General features: G+C 40.0%; 1 protein-coding gene across 2 annotated transcripts; it reads left to right on the forward strand.

The window, feature by feature from the left end:
- The first annotated feature begins 636 nt into the window (after nucleotides 1–636).
- Nucleotides 637–7,990, forward strand: vgll4a (vestigial-like family member 4a). Of its 2 annotated transcripts, none has more exons than XM_056384565.1 (6): nucleotides 637–768; nucleotides 1,357–1,509; nucleotides 2,440–2,602; nucleotides 3,597–3,816; nucleotides 4,527–4,641; nucleotides 5,634–7,990. In XM_056384565.1, exons 2-6 carry the CDS (start codon nucleotides 1,428–1,430, stop codon nucleotides 5,831–5,833), a joined length of 780 nt encoding a protein of 259 aa, XP_056240540.1. In that variant the 5' UTR covers nucleotides 637–768; nucleotides 1,357–1,427; the 3' UTR covers nucleotides 5,834–7,990. The 2 variants fall into 2 exon arrangements, with proteins under 2 accessions (XP_056240540.1, XP_056240541.1); XM_056384566.1 differs by having other exon boundaries at nucleotides 640–848.
- The last annotated feature ends 9,737 nt before the right edge of the window (nucleotides 7,991–17,727 follow it).

Raw genomic sequence — 17,727 nt, forward strand, 5'->3', positions numbered from 1 at the left:
ACAAAGGCTATGCATAGTTTCTTGAGTATTGTATAGGTTGAAAGTGGGGTGCAAGCATTCCTGACTGAATATACATAGACTGGAAGTCTCACCTTATTTTTGTATATTGGTCAGAGATACAATGATGAGAACAGTCTTCATTTATATTTATATATTGGCTTAATAGAAGCTTTAGCTTGCACTGAAACTTATGCATAGATGCTAGGGTGACACCGGCTGGTAGTAGTGGTGCAGTGAACGACAAAACTGACCTCCGCTTTGCTGAAATACTTAGCCCAGCATTTCCCCACAGATGTTCGCGGATGAGAAGATCTAACAGCACCGCATGCCCCCGCTGGTCCCTGTGTTGCAGTCAGGAGGTTGATCAGCTGCTTGCGGCGTGCTGTTTGCATCAACACTATCATGATATAATCGTTGCAAATTATGCAATTGTACATAAGTTACATACAATTGGTGATGCCTTAATGTTTGCCCGGTCTGGCTATGAGTGCCACTGGCTTTATGTTGAGTGTGCTTGAAGTTACAAAAGAGACAATGCAAAAACGTATTGAACAGTAGGTCCACAGAAAACTTAAACATTATGATTCACAGTGTAGTGTAATGTCATATTTACCATCCCCAAACTTTGCTACCATTCGCCTCGTCTCCACTAGGGCCGCTCTCCACTCTTTTGTCTGTGGACTGGTCCGGTGGGAAAGTGCGTGAAGGCACTGAAGCTGGGCTAGCCATGGTGTTGTTGTGGCTGTAAAGCTAAATTTTGTCGATGAAGTGAGTAACATTGACTGTTAATGTTAAACTACCGTTGGAGCTTTGTTGTTGGACATAAAGTCATTGAACGTAACTGAACTGTAAGTTGTAACTGAGGTTTAGGTTAGTTCAGCGTTTATTCGGCTTTACTAATTGAATCGAAAACACTACTTACTTACTCCAAAGTTGGTGACAAGCTATTAATGGCTAACGTTAGCTTGTGCCATAGACAAAGTAGCTAAAGTTAGCTAGCTAGTGTGCAAACTCCTGCAAATAAGTTAGCTAAAATAACAACTGTAACACTATTTTAATTACCGTTTATTGTAATAATAACTTTTATTTCAATGTATCTATATCGAATATAACTTTCTTAACCAACTTGTGCCAGTAAAATTTAGCTGGTTAAAGCTAGCCTAGCGGTTAGCTGAGCCTACGTGTTTTACTAGCGTAAATGCTATGCTTTGAATCGTTAACGTCAGCGCCAGGCATCGTTAGCCAGCCAACCGTTCAAGTAAAGAGAACACTATCCATGTCCATTAAATTTCTCCAGAAGTAAGTTACATTTAAATTGTCGTTTACTATCTGATTTTTCCAATTTTTCTTCTTTAGGATAGACGCTTCATTCTCTTCGCTGGTATATCTTGCTAACATCGATGTTAGCAATTAGCCTGTTCGTGTAAATGCTATTCACTAGAATGGACCTGTTGAACTCTCAGTTCCTGGACAAAATGAACAATAACATTGGGAGACTGCACTACGAAGGTTAGTTTGCTAGTGTGTATTTGTTTTAATGTGTCGTAACACTGTGTATTTAACTTTTTGTGTAAATAATATTTGGCATGTTCTCTAATTGCCAACACGCCAATTTCGCCAAACGAAGTGTTTTGATTTGCAAATTATGTTAACTTTTATTAAATACCTCACGGCTAGAGCCAAGCTCACAAGTAAAATAAGTCGGCAAGGTTTTTTTAAAACTCATTCTGTGTGTGTGTGTGTGTGTGTGTGTGTGTGTGTGTGTGTGTGTGTGTGTGTGTGTGTGTGTGTGGTTGTTTCATCCCTCAGTGTAGGATACTATAAGTCTTGTAAGCCACAATAAATGACATTAGCTGTTCTTTCTTTGTAACAGGATTCTAAACCCTCATATTTATCATGGTAGTAATCTCCACACAGACCTTACCCTGACCAAGAACTCACTAAAGACTTGTAAAAAAAAAAAAAACGGTTTACATTACATTTGTTGTGCCTATAGAGTGCCATATATACAAAGAAATATTAAGAATAGTGAGCAAGTTTTTGCCAGGGAAATGTCTTGATAGTAACAGTGTATGTAGCTGTATCTTTACATTTGATTTCTACTTAAAAGAAAGCAACTTTACTCCAGAAATCTCCTGTCCATTGCTCAATCGACCTTCCCAATCAAAGATGCGCTAAGAAATTAATTCCATCTCCGATGACTAAAAAAAGTAATCTTTCCATATTGGAGATGTCACAGTTTTCTCTTTAATTTTAGGATGACATGACTTCTTATCACCTGGCAATTCTTGCACGAAATTGCAGTGAAAATAATACATTTGGACTAGTACAATAGAAAATGTTTTAGATATTCGTGATCAATTCTGGAAATATCTATTTATAATTAGATTTAATCTAACTTTAATTAGATTATTTGCACTGTTGGTTCCTTTCCCACAGATGAGTCCAGGACACCCTCCCTGCCCACTGCTATGTCCAACATAACTGGGCCTCCTCCACACTGTCCAAGCAAACGGAAGTATGGGGAAGAACAAATGGATGACCGAATCAACTGTGATGATGACCACATGACCAAAATGAGCAGATTGTTTGCCACTCAGCTGTAAGTGCCTTTCAGAAGTTTAAAACATTAATTTTTATTGTGTCCAAGCCTAATTATACTAATATTGTAAGGGATAGTATGTGTTTTGTTATTGAAGTGAACTACTATGTGAGCACGTGTTTGATTTCCCCAAACCCAAACATTTTCACTGATAGCTTTTGAGTGTTTTGCTTCTTTAACATAAGTGTAAATTATACATGTAGAATAGCAGTTTTTATTTTATTTAAATTCATCACTCCTCTCCTGAATGGAGGGTGTCTGAATGTGGGTGTCTTTATCCTGTTGTGAAATTTGGCATGGATGACCCATGGTAGTCACAATCACAACTTTGTTTGTTATAAAAGATGGAAATATTTATGACAAAGTTCTTGCACACCAAAAAGTCTTATTGACAGGTGCATAGAATCAAAACTTTTGACTATGAAGAAACAAAAAAAATCCCTGCACATAATTGTTCACCTACTGCAGTTACTTAAGTAATTATGTTTCAGTCCTCAGGCTTCATTAGGTACAATTCATATAAGCAAACCGCACCAGATATTGATTGATACTGATACAAATTGATATATAGATAGAAAATAGGGGAAATCCTCAACAAACTTAATTTATTGAACAAGCCCAAGAAGAGTCAAACCATTCAGCCTGAAAAAATCCCAGTTTGAGATTATGAAACAAAAGTCTGAACATGACCTTGCATGCAGACGCCACCTCCAGGCTGTAAATCATTGCAACTTTAAGGTACAAATTGGATTGATTACCAGGACAACATAGTCTACAAGTGAGAAATCATATATATAATATTTAACTAACTCTGACAGATGCCCACAATCATGAAAATGCTGCACTCTAAAAAGGACAAACAAGACTAAAATCCCAGTCTAAGCTGTGTGCTAGAGTGTTTCATAGACACGAGATGTGATCCCTGATATATGCATTGTTTATGAGAAGTTGAAGCTGTGGTATATGTTTAATTTGTCCCTTTTTTAAAATCAAGGGCCCGTCCCTCTGCTGGAGACAACCGTAATGAGCACTGGAGTCACAGTCCTGTGGAGCACATTACCTCCTCTTCTAATGGTCTCCATGGAACCCACCTTTATGCTTCCATTTCTGGCTATGCTGTAGACCAGCCTCTGCCTCTGACCAAAAGCAGCCACGACATTGGAGTCAGCGGCAGAGAGAGGTCTGTCATGGGTGGGACTGTAGAACGGCAGCAGGTATGTCAACTTGTAACACATATGGAGGGTACATCTGGTGTTCATAGTGACAAAATCCAAGCAACCAAGCATCCAACCTGAAATAGGGGATTGATGATAAAATAAATAAATACATGATTTTGAATCATTTGGTTAAATTAAAGCCTAATTCATGCCTGTTGCATCCACATGGCCATGAGAGCCTGTGTAACATAAATTTCATTATTTGCCCACATTTGTGAACATCTGGGACCCCAGTGCAGACACGCTTGCTGGCCAAAATGGTTTTGTTTTACAAGGGCTTCTTTAAAATAACAGCTTAGTGGGAAGAGGAAGGTGGCAAGAGCAATGATACCAAAGAAAAATTTGCCACGCTTGATAGCTAGCTCAGATTTAATGGCAACGTTAACCTCAGGGGACACAGGGGTATATATCATCACACACACAGTTAGAAAATAATTTAGTCTCTATTAAAAAAAAAAAAAAAAAAGATTTCCGTGAGGGTTACTTTCCTTGGTTGTTTGACTTCCACTATACAGATTAATGTAGATAGTTGTTGTCAGGAGAAAGTTCATAGATTGTGGCATTGTTAATTTGAGAGAAGTAATAGATGTGCTTTTGTGTATTTTGTATATATCAAGTCTGTGGAGGAGATCTGTGAGGGGTGTACAAACCCTTGCATAGTAGTGTGTCTGTGTTAGCTGATTCTATGTATTTTTTTCCACCTATAGAATCGTCCCTCTGTCATTACCTGTGCCCCAGCGAGCAACCGCAATTGTAACCTCTCTCACTGCCACATGAATGGCTGCTCTCCCAGCCCATCTGCTGATCAGAGAAAGACCAATGGTAAGCCTGTCATTACAACTCACAATGTGCAGTCTCAAACTCTTAATATTTTCCTTTCTCTGTAATATTGTCAATGTAAAAAAACAAATGAAAGGGAATGTACTACATTCACTATGACACACTTGTGTGTGCATAACAAAGTTTAAATCTTTATGATTTTACACTCACAGAGCAGTCTATTATGGACACCATACTAATACTGTAATACATTGTAAGATCTACAATAGATTCTGCTCTCATTTATCCATCAGAAGACGGTAAATTATGGCTGTAAAGGGATGCACATCATCAACAACAATACACAGATTGAATGTGGCATTTAAGTAATGATTGATTGAAGGACCCAAAGTGCCAAGAAAACATTCTCCACACCATTACACCACCACCTCCATCCTGGACTATTGACACAAGGTACATTGGGTCCATGGATTCATGCTGTTCACAACAAATTCTGACCCTCAAATATTGAGCTGTCAAGATTTCTGTTCTTGGTTCACAAGAGAGCAATGTGACATGGTCCTCAGATGTTGAGATGAGTTTCTTCTCACCACAGTTGTAAAGAGTAGTTATCTGAGTAACCATAGCCTTTCTGTCCACTCCAACCAATCTGGCCATTCTCTTCTGACCTCTCTCATCAACGAGGTGTTTTCGTCCACAGAAGTGCTGCTCATTGAATTTTTTATTTCTTTTGCAGTATTCTGGGTAAACTCTAGAGACTGTTGTGTGTCAGAACTGGAGAGCAGCAGTTTCAGAAACACTCAAACCAGCCTGTCTGGCACCAACAATCAAGCCACAGTTAAAGTCACTGAGAACACATCTAAATTCTACAGGACCAGTACTGTATTATGATTCAGATCCTGGTGGAACCAGTTTAGGCATAAACAGCTTTCTTTCTATTGATTCCATGGTGATCATAGCTTTGTTTATTTTTCTATATTACATGCTTGGTAATAAGAGGGTTTTTGGTCTTTTTCCTCTACATCTAATTTTAGCTAACACAGTATGTGATCCTGTGATTGAGGAGCACTTCCGTCGCAGCCTTGGGAAAAACTACAAAGATGCGGAGCCTGTGTCCAACTCAGTGTCCATCACAGGTTCAGTGGACGACCACTTTGCCAAGGCTCTGGGAGATGCCTGGCTCCAAATCAAGGCCAAGGGTGGGGGTCATCAGACCCCAGATGCAGATCCATGAAGCAGAGGGAAGTAAACATTACAATCGCCTTCTTAGTGTTTGCTTCTTGCCAAGCATCAACTTCCCCTAGCAAAGAACAATATAAGACATATAACGTGGTGCTCTCCCAGGCTATTTACTTTTGGACATTGAGGGCGACCTTTTATTAGAATACTCAGCTCATATTTGTTCTCCAAAATTGGGAAAGTTTCTCAATTGAAGAAGAAAAAATAAATATTGCATAGTTGGATTGACGATGTTGGTTGTCAAAATTGTACAATCATAGATTTTATCTTGCACCGATAATGAGATTCACAAAGTTGTCGGATGTTAGCTCATGTTCTGTCTTACCTGCCTTTCACTTGCCTTGATAGCCAAAGAAATTCCTTGCCTTTTCCATCAACATATAAACCATAGATCTGGTCTTCATTGTTTCCATTCTAAAATCACACTGCTTTCTGAATCTGTATTACTTGAAAAGGACAGCCAGGTCTCATTTGCACTATTACATTTCTGACCGTTTAGGTAGCAGGTTACCTGTTTCAGTTGGAGCTAATATGTTCAAGAATGCGTCTTGTGTTTTGAAATAGTGATAATGCAATTAAGGCTCTGGTCCCCCTGCTTTCTGGAGACACTAGACTAATCTGTCTTCTTTATGATCCTGAACTGGACTTATCCACTGTTAACTAAATAATTTTAGTTTCCTGTCTATATGCTCACTGTGGCTGATTACTTAGTAAACTAATATCAATCATAGTACATATCTCTAACTAGAAAGCATGTTTCAAATAGCTGGTTTCTATTACAATCCTTATTCTATACTATATATTTACTCAGAATTTATTTTTTATCTGTAACATTTTAGAAATACTCACTGCTGGTACAGTTGTACTCAATATATTTTTTGTATCTGGTTTTCATTACTATATATAGGTTTATATCTTAGCATCCATCTACAAATCACAGCCTCTGGCAAGGTTGTCTGAATGCAGTTTAATAGGCTACATTGCTTTGTTACTCTGTGGAGCTGGATGCTTTATACATGACTGAATACAGCTAAATCTGACCTTCTGTAGTACAGTCTTTTAGCAGTGGCTTTATTTATTCACAACATGTTGATGCTTTCATGTTGACTTTTGACAACAGAATTCTTTTTTTTTAATTTGTTGAGAACACAAGAGGATGTCTCCATTGCTTCAATGACAAAATTGATTTCCCTTAAAAACGAAGATTTTAAAGCAGATGCAATGTGAGTGTCCTTAACTGTTGAGTAGGCATCATTCCACCATGACTGCCAGACATGTATCAGTCATTTCAGTTGTGTTCAGCAAATACTGTTACAGGTATGTTTGTCTTGATTAAGATGATGTCATGATGCTAGCTGCAAAAATCTTCCTTATTATGGAGAAAAGGTTAAAGTGAGCCACAAAGTTTTTTATGCAGTTGAGTTTTGTTTAAATTAATTTCTCACCCTTCTGAAATTCTCTACTTACAGTAGCATAACCTATTTGTCAACACTGATTAAGAAATGGTATTGTAAATTCAGATTTTTTTTGTATGTCAGTTAACTGTCTGTGAAAACATATACATTTGTATTAATATTCAACAGTTTTTAAAATTGTTACATACACTATCCTGTCTTTATATTTTATTTTACTCATGTAAGACTTTCATTGCGCCGCGCGGAATGATCATAGATATTTTGTTTTCTATTCAGAGTAGTGTACTCGTGTAGCATGGATGCTCATTATCTTCTAACCATGGTTCTATCTTTCTAAAAGTTGATTATTTTCCCACAGTTATCAGATGATAAAAAAGTGCAGGAACACAACAGTCTTTTGATCAAAGACTTTCTTGGTGCAGTGTCAGAAAGACTTCTACACTAACAGTTTAAAGAGTTTGTGTCTGTGTGTACCATAGTGGAGTTTAGGGATTATCATGGGATCTGCTTGTTTGACACAAGTAGATTTTTTTTTTTAGTAATATGTTTGGGGTATTAGTCCATTGTTATTTAATTGCTATGTTTAGACTACCTGTATCTCAAAGACTGTTAGCAGAAAGGACCTGCTCCAGGTGTCATCCACATGTAAAACATATGTTCACTTTTGTCCTTATTTCTCTGGAAGAAAATGCCACTGTTTGTACCTAATTTCTTCCAAATAAACATTCAAATGCCAACCTTTGCATATTTCCTGTCATTCTTTTTACCAAATAAAATGTGACTGCAGTCATAAGAGCATGAGATACTTTATATTGTATTTGCTGATTGTCTGTAGCATGCAGTAACAAGTTGCATTCAATCAGATTGCATAATTTAACAAAAAATATTCTTGCCAGTATAAAAGTGAAGCAATTAAGATCAAGTGCTGCTACATGGTAGTTGGTATATAGGTTAGAATGGGTGTGAATGCAAGGTATTGAGGTGACAGTGTTTGAGCTTTCTTTTTCTTTCTTTTCCACAGTGACCCAAAAAAGATATTGCTATAGGTAAACAGCGGTCTCTGCAGTTTATTGTTCCACAGGGTCCATTCAGATCCACTCAAAACATTTGTGTGCACCAAACGTGTATTTACTGGTAAAATGTAGAGAAAGGTTCTTTGGAAACTCCTCAGCTGTCATTTCTGAATTGTGCATCCTGTAACATTACCGTTCTACTGGTAAATTGTAAAACAATAGGATTTCTTTTTTTTTTTAATGCATCTTCAATGTTGCAGACACTTGAGCCACCAATGGGGAGGTGGCTACACTGATTAGAGCACTCCTGTTTGAACCAAGCAATCAGGACTCATTGCACATTCTATGTTTTCATTGGATACTGGCTGCCACAGCTACAAAATGAAGTGATTTATCAACATATTAGCCAGACCACTTTAGCTAAGAGGGGCAAGGATTGGACAAATGTCCTTTTATAGTAGACCTACATTGTAAGTGTAATTATGCTGAATACTTTACTAAAGCACATTTGTTTATGTGGAACATTGCCTGATGTTTGTGTTTATTCCTGGAGCACCCTTGTCCCGTAGTGTTTTCAGTGTCTTGTCTTCAGTTAATTCTGTTTTTGTTGTTTTTGTTTTTGCTATTGACTTGAGTCATTACTTGTTTGTCTTTCCAGGAGAGATTAAAATGATTAGTCTCCCAAGGAGACTTGGGCCAGTTTTTCAAGTCTGCCTTGCTGTCTCCAGCATGCTGATGTTAAAATGATACAGGTGTGTATTTGATACTCTACACACACACACACACAGTCTGGTCGTAGAGTATCAAATACACACCTTTGGGCTTGTAAGAGTGCTGAGAGAGGTTTGTAATAAGAGGACTGATCTCACTTTGCTTCAGTCTGGAGCCTTCTGTCATGTTAGTATCTTTGGAGCCTACAAACTCCATCATAGTATTGAGTTTCAAATCAAGACAGCAGATGAAACTTGGTTATAGAAAACTTCACACTGTAGGAGCTGTTACTCTTTAATGGAAACTACAAGAACATTATGTATTGGCATAGTGTGAGTCACTCTCTCGTGGATCAGTAACTCTGTCCTTACGTCTTTGTCCCATTTAGGGTTATTTGGAGGTTCTTGTGATTCACAAATAGTTTTCCAGTGAAACATAACAGTTGTATATTTAACATCTTTGTTTTTCTACTTCTAATGGATGTGCGTGTGCATGTGTTTTTGTTACCTCTTCGGGTTAAGGTTAGGGTTATCCTAATGTCCTAACAAGGATAGCTGCGCAAAAACTTGTGTGTGTGTGTGTGTGTGTGTGTGTGTGTGTGTGTGTGTGTGTGTGTGAGAGTGTGAGACAAATTCTACAGCCGAGTCACCATGTTCTCAACAAGCAGCTGACATCTTCCCTCAGACATTACAGTTGAAACCTCTTTGGACTCAGTTGGTCATAGACACTGTTTGGTTGATTTGGTGTCATGGTAACAAAAGACTGAATAATTGCTGCTGGAAAAATCCATTGCTTTGAAAGTGAGAAAACTGGAAATCATGCTTGATGACTTAGTGGTATGGATTGCTTGATGCAGACTTCAGCATTGACCTAGAAAGCATTTTAGCTTGCACATGATCATGTTATAATGGAAATGGGATAATAAAAGTGATAATTCTTATGAGACCAGGCCTGTAGTTGGAGCCGAGATTAGCTGACTTCTCTTTCCCAACCAGCAGATGGTGGTATATAACCACCTTACACACTCCCCTAAATTCTCCAGTCCCTGGAGATCAAACAAAGACATGAGCGTCATCATCGTTATTGGGAAGATTGATATGGATGCAGTGTTTCCTCAATGTGTTTGTTAGTAATGTAACAATGTACTTTACATGTAAAATGGATCTATAGGTAACGAGACATTGTTTTCATGCTGAGAACAGAATCCATTGTAGACCTTATCCAACATGGCTCTAGATCCCAGACCCCTGTTTTTAAGGATCTTCTCTGAAATTTCATTGTAGATGTATTTATGTATTGGAAACATTATGCTTGATTAGCATAACCATAGTTGAATTTTAAGCTATAAATAAAATCCTTAAATGCTGAATGAAAATGTAAATGAGTATACCTCCACTTCAGTTTGGCTAATTTGAATTTGCTGAGCACCATTCATAGCGCAAATCTTTAAACTAGAAAAGAAAGATCTTCCCCCCCCCCCCCCCCCCCCCTCGTTTGGTTGTTGTTACTCTCACCCCTCAGGCTCAAATCTGCTCAAAAAGCCCCTCCAAAAGACCACTGCCTCCATGAGATTAGACCCAGCCATTCACCAACCACAATGCCCCTGCTTCTGTTGCTCCATGCCTTCCAAGGAAGCCTGCTCTTGTGGGATTATGGAGAGGAGATCCACATTTTCTTGCTTGTGTAAAACCAATCGCAGATCCACACACAGACACACACGTACGTACACAGATATCGGGCCGCATTGGTTGCCGACATGAAACTACTGTCTAAATCAAGATGACACATCAGGGTCACGCCAAATTCGGCTTGGCTCCTTCAGTGTGTGAAGGCCACAAGGAGCATGACATCTGTGCTTGTGATGGGGGACTGGTCTCTCAGTCGCTGCCTCCCGTTATTGCTGTAACAGGATGGACTCTGCTGCTTTCAGACATGGTCAAAACACACATATGTCGAACACTGTCCTCTCCATTTTCCTCTCTTGGTTACGTAAAAGGAACAAACCAATGAAAACGGTTTAACACAGTGCACTCTGGACACGGTGTGGAGTTATAATTAATCCAATTGGATAGATGCATGATTTTACTACAGGCTAAATGGGAAATAGTAGCCCTCGCAGTGGCATACATGTTGGCTCACATTTTACCTGCACTAATGGCTGAGAGAGATCTCATTCATTCGTTAGCATAATTCCAAATTTCTGAATAGAATGTGAGGCTACACTCATATTTACAGCATCCCCGAGTGCACAACGTCTGGGGAATTTGCATGATTGCCTGTAGATTATTTGAACATTATCTATTCCCCCTCCTCTTTTTTTTCTTATTTCTGTGGCTCTCTGCTGTGAGGATGCACACACATCCTTGGGCAAAAGAATCTAAAATAGATCATACAAGCAACTGGAGTAGATGCACAGGCACAGGAAGCAGCTCACGGGCAGACTTGAGTCATGCTGGCAAGATCATGCACCCTGAGCTGACAGCCCAACACACCCGATTACCAAGCACGTCATTTCTAAAATGCAGCCACAGCCTCACTACAGGTCACAAACAAGAGGGGAAATATTGAGAGCCAACGCCAATTTACCCATAAATGACTCTTTGAATATAGCATGGATTGAGAGCAACGTTGTAGATGCTTTAAGACTGACCTGATGAGCATCTCTGGCTCAAGCAATAGTGGCTCATTCATTGTGTCATGTGGACTGCTGGCAATGGCATAACCTTTGTGAGGGGAACGGAAGACAACACGGTCACTCTGGATAACAGTCTTGCAATGAACAGAAACCGACCCTGTCAGGCCGTCTCAACATCAGTTCTCAGCTGCACACCACCACCAACACACTCTACCAATCGCTCTTTGCCTTTTCCTTACTTCCTACTTCCATCAGTTAAGACAGCTCCTTCTTGATAAGGCCCTCTCGTGTGGCGTGCATGCTACACTGATTTGGCAGGATCTTATTAATACATTTCTCCTTTGCATCCCTCCATGGCGCATGCTGTCTCAGCTCCATCTGACCCGCTTTGTTGCGCACATTTGGCCTGCTGTATGGCCGTATGGCGCTTGACACAGCCAGTGATTCCCCACTGATACAGTTGGCTTAAATTTCATACTTTTATATATTATTGATTGATTAGTAAATGATTGATTTAAAGAGCCATCTGCTGCACAATAGCATGACTGTGCTGCCGCTTTGTTGTTCCTTCAAGATAATGATTTGCTTCCAATTAGGACATACAAATGATGGGCTAATATTTCTTGTTAGCCAGACACTGTATTTTTCCCACAAGATCAGGAACCCATATAATTATTCAGATTTCCTCTTTTAACAATAGGCGGAAAAGGATGTTTATTGAGACAGTGGGTTTTGGGCACTGAGCAGCAGATAAATGTTTGAACCATCACTAAGGGGCATTCTCATGTCTCATTATGAGGCTTGTTAGGGCCCACATTACAGCTGCTTGACTGAGCAGCCTTAATAAGGAAAGCGACCCAACACCGATATGAGCAGCAATGTTTTTTCTCTCACGTCCATTTACTACTGTCTTCCATAGCCCTACCTCTATCCTCTTGTCCCCCCCCCCCCCCCTTTTGCCACAGCAACCCCCCCTAGCTCACCATCACCACCACCACCACCACCACCACTACCTCTCCCCCGTGTGTTTGGCAGTCACACAGTCGGCCATGTGTGCGCTGAAGACGTTACATAATGCCCTCCTTTCACTGCTCTCCGGATCATAGAGAACAATCCAGCACAGAAAAATTGCTCCTTGCTGCTTTTTCTTTTTTCTTCTCCTCCACCATCACATTGCTTTATCAGACTTCAGTACCCAGAGACTGTACAGTAGACCGCATTGTTATCTGCTTCAGCATTCCTCTTCATGTTGAAAACCAAACAGAGCAAATGGGAAACGATCAGAGGTTCAATGTTCACAAAAAAAAAAAAGGAATGACAAAGATGCTTCAGGCATAGAGAGATTACACCTCACTTTTTTTTTTGATGCGCTCTCATTCATTTACTTGCTTTGTTACACGCATATGCAGGGAAATCACCTTTTTGTTTTAAAAATCAAGAGGGTGACGGATGGAGATTGATTTTAACAAAAGGAAATTCACAGAAAAACTACAAAAATATTTTTATTCTAACTTTGACCTATTAGATACAATGGCTTGCCTCATTTAAAAACACTGATGCAGATATGATGAAATCATTTTTCTGAAAGCGTTTCCGCTCAACATTTTGCAGAATTCTCTTCCATGTGTGAACAAGCAGAATAATCGTCACTAGTACAAAATAACCTAATGTGACTAAATGTTTGATCACACATGCTGGGCCGCCTTGATAAAATTAAAGTAATAAGAAAAAGCCAAAAAAAAAAAAAAGGAGAACTGATTTGTCTCTTTTTCACACAAAAACAAAGGTCTCCGTCAAGTGGAAGAAATGGTGACACAGAGAGAGAAAGAGCAAGAGAGCATCAAATGCTGTCAGAGTCGCTGGGCCTGTCCACAGCCTTGTGAGGATTGAAATAATGAGTGTGTGCTGGGGGAACATTTACCTCCAAAGCCAAATGCAAGCAGCACATTTTGGGACCAAGGGTCACAAATGACAAAATAAAGTACAGCAAGAAAGCAATGGGCCTTTAGTGTACAATCCTCATAGAATAAATTCTCTGCAGAAGGGAAAAACTTTTTAGCATTTGGCGTACAGTGGTGTACATTGATCCATTTGACATGAGTTATATTTGGTGCATGTGGGATGTATGTAAGGTGTGCACCGTTGTCTCTGGCTGTCTAAGTTTCTCCACAGTGAACCTCAGCTGATGTTGAAGTATTTGATTCCCTCCATGGAGCTGGGATCAGCAGTAGTCCTTATCTGAGTGAGACCCCCCCCAGTGATGGATAGTGGCTCGGTGGTCTGAAGGAAGAGAGTGGCAGGGTTGTCTCCAGCCCTCAGCCAGGGGGGAATGTGCAGGTGAACCAAGAATAAAAGCATCTTTAGGACACAGCACATGCTTGCAGTGGTACATAGCAGACCGTGAGCTGTGCAGCTGCAGCATCAAATGAATTGTGGGGGAATGGGAGAGGGCAAGGCTTCAGAGTGGGTTTGGCACTCAAACTATTATCACACCTGACAGTGTCTGGTTTGGGATCCAGTGGTGCACGCGGCATACGTAAGCGGCTGGTCATCTGTAAGGCAGAGTGATAGGGTGTGACGTGTCACACGCCACATTAGGCCCTGCCAGAGGATGTGTTTGACAGACCACAGTAACTTCAGTCCAGCACAACGCTTTGCCTCCACTCATATTATCAGACCTACTTGATAGTTCTAAACTCACATCTGGGGTCTTATTTATAGAATATCGACTGGAATTTCGTCCTTGATTTCACCCAATATTTATAGCAATACGATGAAAAAACAAAAATAAAAAGGGAAGCTACTGATCAAGTTGCATATTATTTCTATGTATTTTATTTTATCATAGGACGCTGACTGAAGACAGTCAGTTTTGGTCAGTTTGCCTTAAACAACCAGTAGCATCTAACACTGCAGTGATAAAACTGTTTCCAGCCTATTCAACAGCCCAGTATTGTGATACATCAGTAAGTGAATTATTGTAAATAATGCATGCATTCTCAGTTCAGAATACATGTTTTTCACTTAAACTGTCATATGACCCTGTGATACTATAGTTTTATCCACAAATCAAAGGCCGAATGATATGTGGGAAAGAGCAGGGAGATGCAAGCATCCACTGCCTTATAGCTGTGAGCCAGTGCTCTGACAGAACAGAGGAGTACGGCAGGTGCAGCTACTGATGCTCAAACAAACAGAAGTAGTGCTCAGTTTTCAATAAAAGTTTACTGTGACATCTTGTTTGCTGAATCTAAAAAAAGCTTTTTTTCCTAACTGTGTGCCATATGTGAGCTTTGAATGTTCTAAGTGTTTGGTAGGATAAATTGGAATTGACACAAATGTGAATAATGTCCACAGTCTTTATGTTTTTGACCAGCTGTCATGAAACTTTACAAACTGGGACGCTGCACAATTTGGAATATTTCTCAAATGGCAGACCACAGTTTGACTGAATCAGCGGACGTAGTGGGCAGAGTTTGGAGTGATCCTTTGGAAAAGCCATTGTTAACACTCTCAAATACATTTCCTTTTCTCTATAGAGACAAAATGACCACCTGTCATCTATTCTGGCCTGTCTTGCACTGTGGATTTTTTTGTCACAACCTTGACTTGAAAGTGGCAGTACAGTTCAGTACAGTACAAGGAAAATTGCATACATTGTGGTTGCGTCACATTTGTAAATTTTTGGCTGGACTTGCAACAGCGGGGCCAGCCCAATAATTGCTTATGTCCATGACTGACTGGCTGACTGACTGAGTGATTGATAGAGTTGAGTGATCATAGTTCCTCCATTGGTCAGCTGAATGCCATGTAAAGGGGTTGGAGTTTCCCCATTGGCCGTTACTCTTTCAAAATGAATTGGTGCAAACAGACTTTCCTTCAAAACAGCACCCAGTTACTTTTTGGAAATGTCATCTCTACAATGTTCAGTGAGTGGCAGAGAGGTGGAGCAGCAGTTTGTTACCCAGACAGAGGCTGTGGTCTGTGTGAGAGACAAAATAAGAAAGATGTTCTGTCACTTCTAACTTTCTCACTGAGTGATCATTTCACAACTAAATATAGCCAAGATCACGGCTCAGTCTTTGTCTTTAATTTATGTGTTTGGTGATTTTGTTCAGACGACGTCAGGGTTGTAGCAGCAGCAGAGCAGCAGCTTGGAAATGGCACGTGGTCTTAATGGGCTGCGTTTCAGTCACTATTTTAAACTTGTTTCTTGTCTGACAACAGAAACAGAAACACATGTAAATGAGAACAGCTTTATTGTGAACTCAGCTGTACTGAAGTACTGTATATGTGAGCACAGAGAGGAGGAGAGAAGCAAACAGATAAAGAGCTGAAACCAGCTGACATTAGGCTGAATGCAAATAGGATGTGATGATGTCAGTTGTTTACAGCGATTCCTCAACAGTTTTCAACACACACACACAAACACACACACACACACACACACACACACATCCTCATTTTCACATATCAACCATATACTAGGTTTTCAGTCCTGTTTATTTGTCTGTCTGTTCAGAATGGTGGCCAAATTTAATTGGCTGAAATTGGCCACATTGGGTCCATGTTGACCCATGACTTTATGCTGATATGTTAAAAAAGAATCTGTGGCTTTAGACTTTGCACTGATGGTGGCACTACAGAAGCTGTTGTAAATGTGCACACAGGTACATTAGAGGCTTGTGCATCTCTTGAGCAACTTCAGTCATGATTGGGAAAAGCAATGTAGAGAAATGGACCATCTTCTTTGCCAGAAATCATTTGTTCAAACAGTGCAAATGATTATATATAAATGAACTGAATATAAAAAGTATGGAAATTAATGGTAAAGCATCACATTTATTGGAGAATAAGCAAAAAATAAAACAAATAAAAATGGTGGCTAAATGATTTGGGTGAAATTGGGATGAACTCTAGAGCGAGATGCATTTAATATAACTTATATAGCAAATATATTTAGCATTTTCTGAAGTTTTCTGTCTACAAATGCCAACATTTGTCATGTGTGCTGCTGGATAGAAGCTGGCTCTGTCGGTCATGTGCGATTGCATTCTGTTTGCTCCACTGTTTGGCTCTATCTTGGCCTCGTTGACCCCTGCTGTTTGTCTCAGCCCTGCAGATTGCAGGCTGCTCTCGGGGAGACTTACCTGTCACTGTTTAGCTCAGGGGAGGGAGCGAGCAGAGCTGAGGTGCCCGAGGAGGAGGAAGGACAGACCGGGCAGGCTGCTGTGGCCCTGCCTGGTCCGGCTCACTCATCAGTGAGCACAGTTCCCAAACCTCTCTGACAGATCAGAATAGAAAGCATGCACCACATCATAGCTATGATTCACTGCAGCCCCAAGCCCAAGCGTGCCCTGAAGGCCCTCAGACCTCTTAATCATCGTGTGTGCCTGTGTGTGTGTGTGTGTGTGTGTGTGTGTGTGTGTGTATGTTGTGTAAGGAAGAGAGTGAGGCAGACAGGGAATGAATGAGCTTGTTTGCATATGACAGTGCTTCCATAAAAGTTGCCCATGTGTTTTCTGTGTGTCAGAAAGAGTAAAGCACATCTTAACAGGCCTTCAAAATGTCTCCCAGAGCACAGCACTGTACGTGTCTCGTGTGTTTGTCTCAGTTTTCAGTTCGTATTTGAGGGAGGTCGGTATTTATGCATGTTGGTCGGCTTAAATATCTGTGTCTTTTTCTGCACAGTCACAATGTGCAGTCAAGGGCATAACTACATGAGTGAAAATGTCATGCAACAGTGAGGATAATACATGCAAAGCACATGTGGAGGTCACTTGGTCACATTTGCATATAACTATGTGCCAAAAATAATCAAATGTCAGAATAAAATTGCAATCCATTACCAATTTAGATATGTTTACTTTAAATAACGTGACAATAGTGAACTTCCTAAATCACCTGTTTCTCACCTTCCACCTTGTTTACAGTTACCAGCTGTAATAAACTGAGGAGACTGCGCCAATATCCAGAAGAGTGAAGTGGTAAGTATGTGCTGGCGTAATCTGACAGAATTTATTTAGGATGCAGATCTTTACTAAAGCTGTGCCTGGAGCAGCTGCCTGCTCCTGTCTTTACACTTAGCAGGCGTATTTGTACACATTCACGTACA

Source organism: Seriola aureovittata, chromosome 9, assembly GCF_021018895.1.
Source record: "Seriola aureovittata isolate HTS-2021-v1 ecotype China chromosome 9, ASM2101889v1, whole genome shotgun sequence".
Taxonomy (NCBI): domain Eukaryota; kingdom Metazoa; phylum Chordata; class Actinopteri; order Carangiformes; family Carangidae; genus Seriola; species Seriola aureovittata.

Excerpts from the sequence above, each read along its gene's own strand:
- vgll4a (XM_056384565.1), top strand. The coding sequence starts at position 1,428 with ATGCTATTCACTAGAATGGACCTGTTGAACTCTCAGTTCCTGGACAAA. Across the intron at positions 2,603-3,596 it reads AGATTGTTTGCCACTCAGCT|GGCCCGTCCCTCTGCTGGAG; the intron begins GTAAGTGCCTTT and ends TTTAAAATCAAG. Across the intron at positions 3,817-4,526 it reads GGACTGTAGAACGGCAGCAG|AATCGTCCCTCTGTCATTAC; the intron begins GTATGTCAACTT and ends TTCCACCTATAG.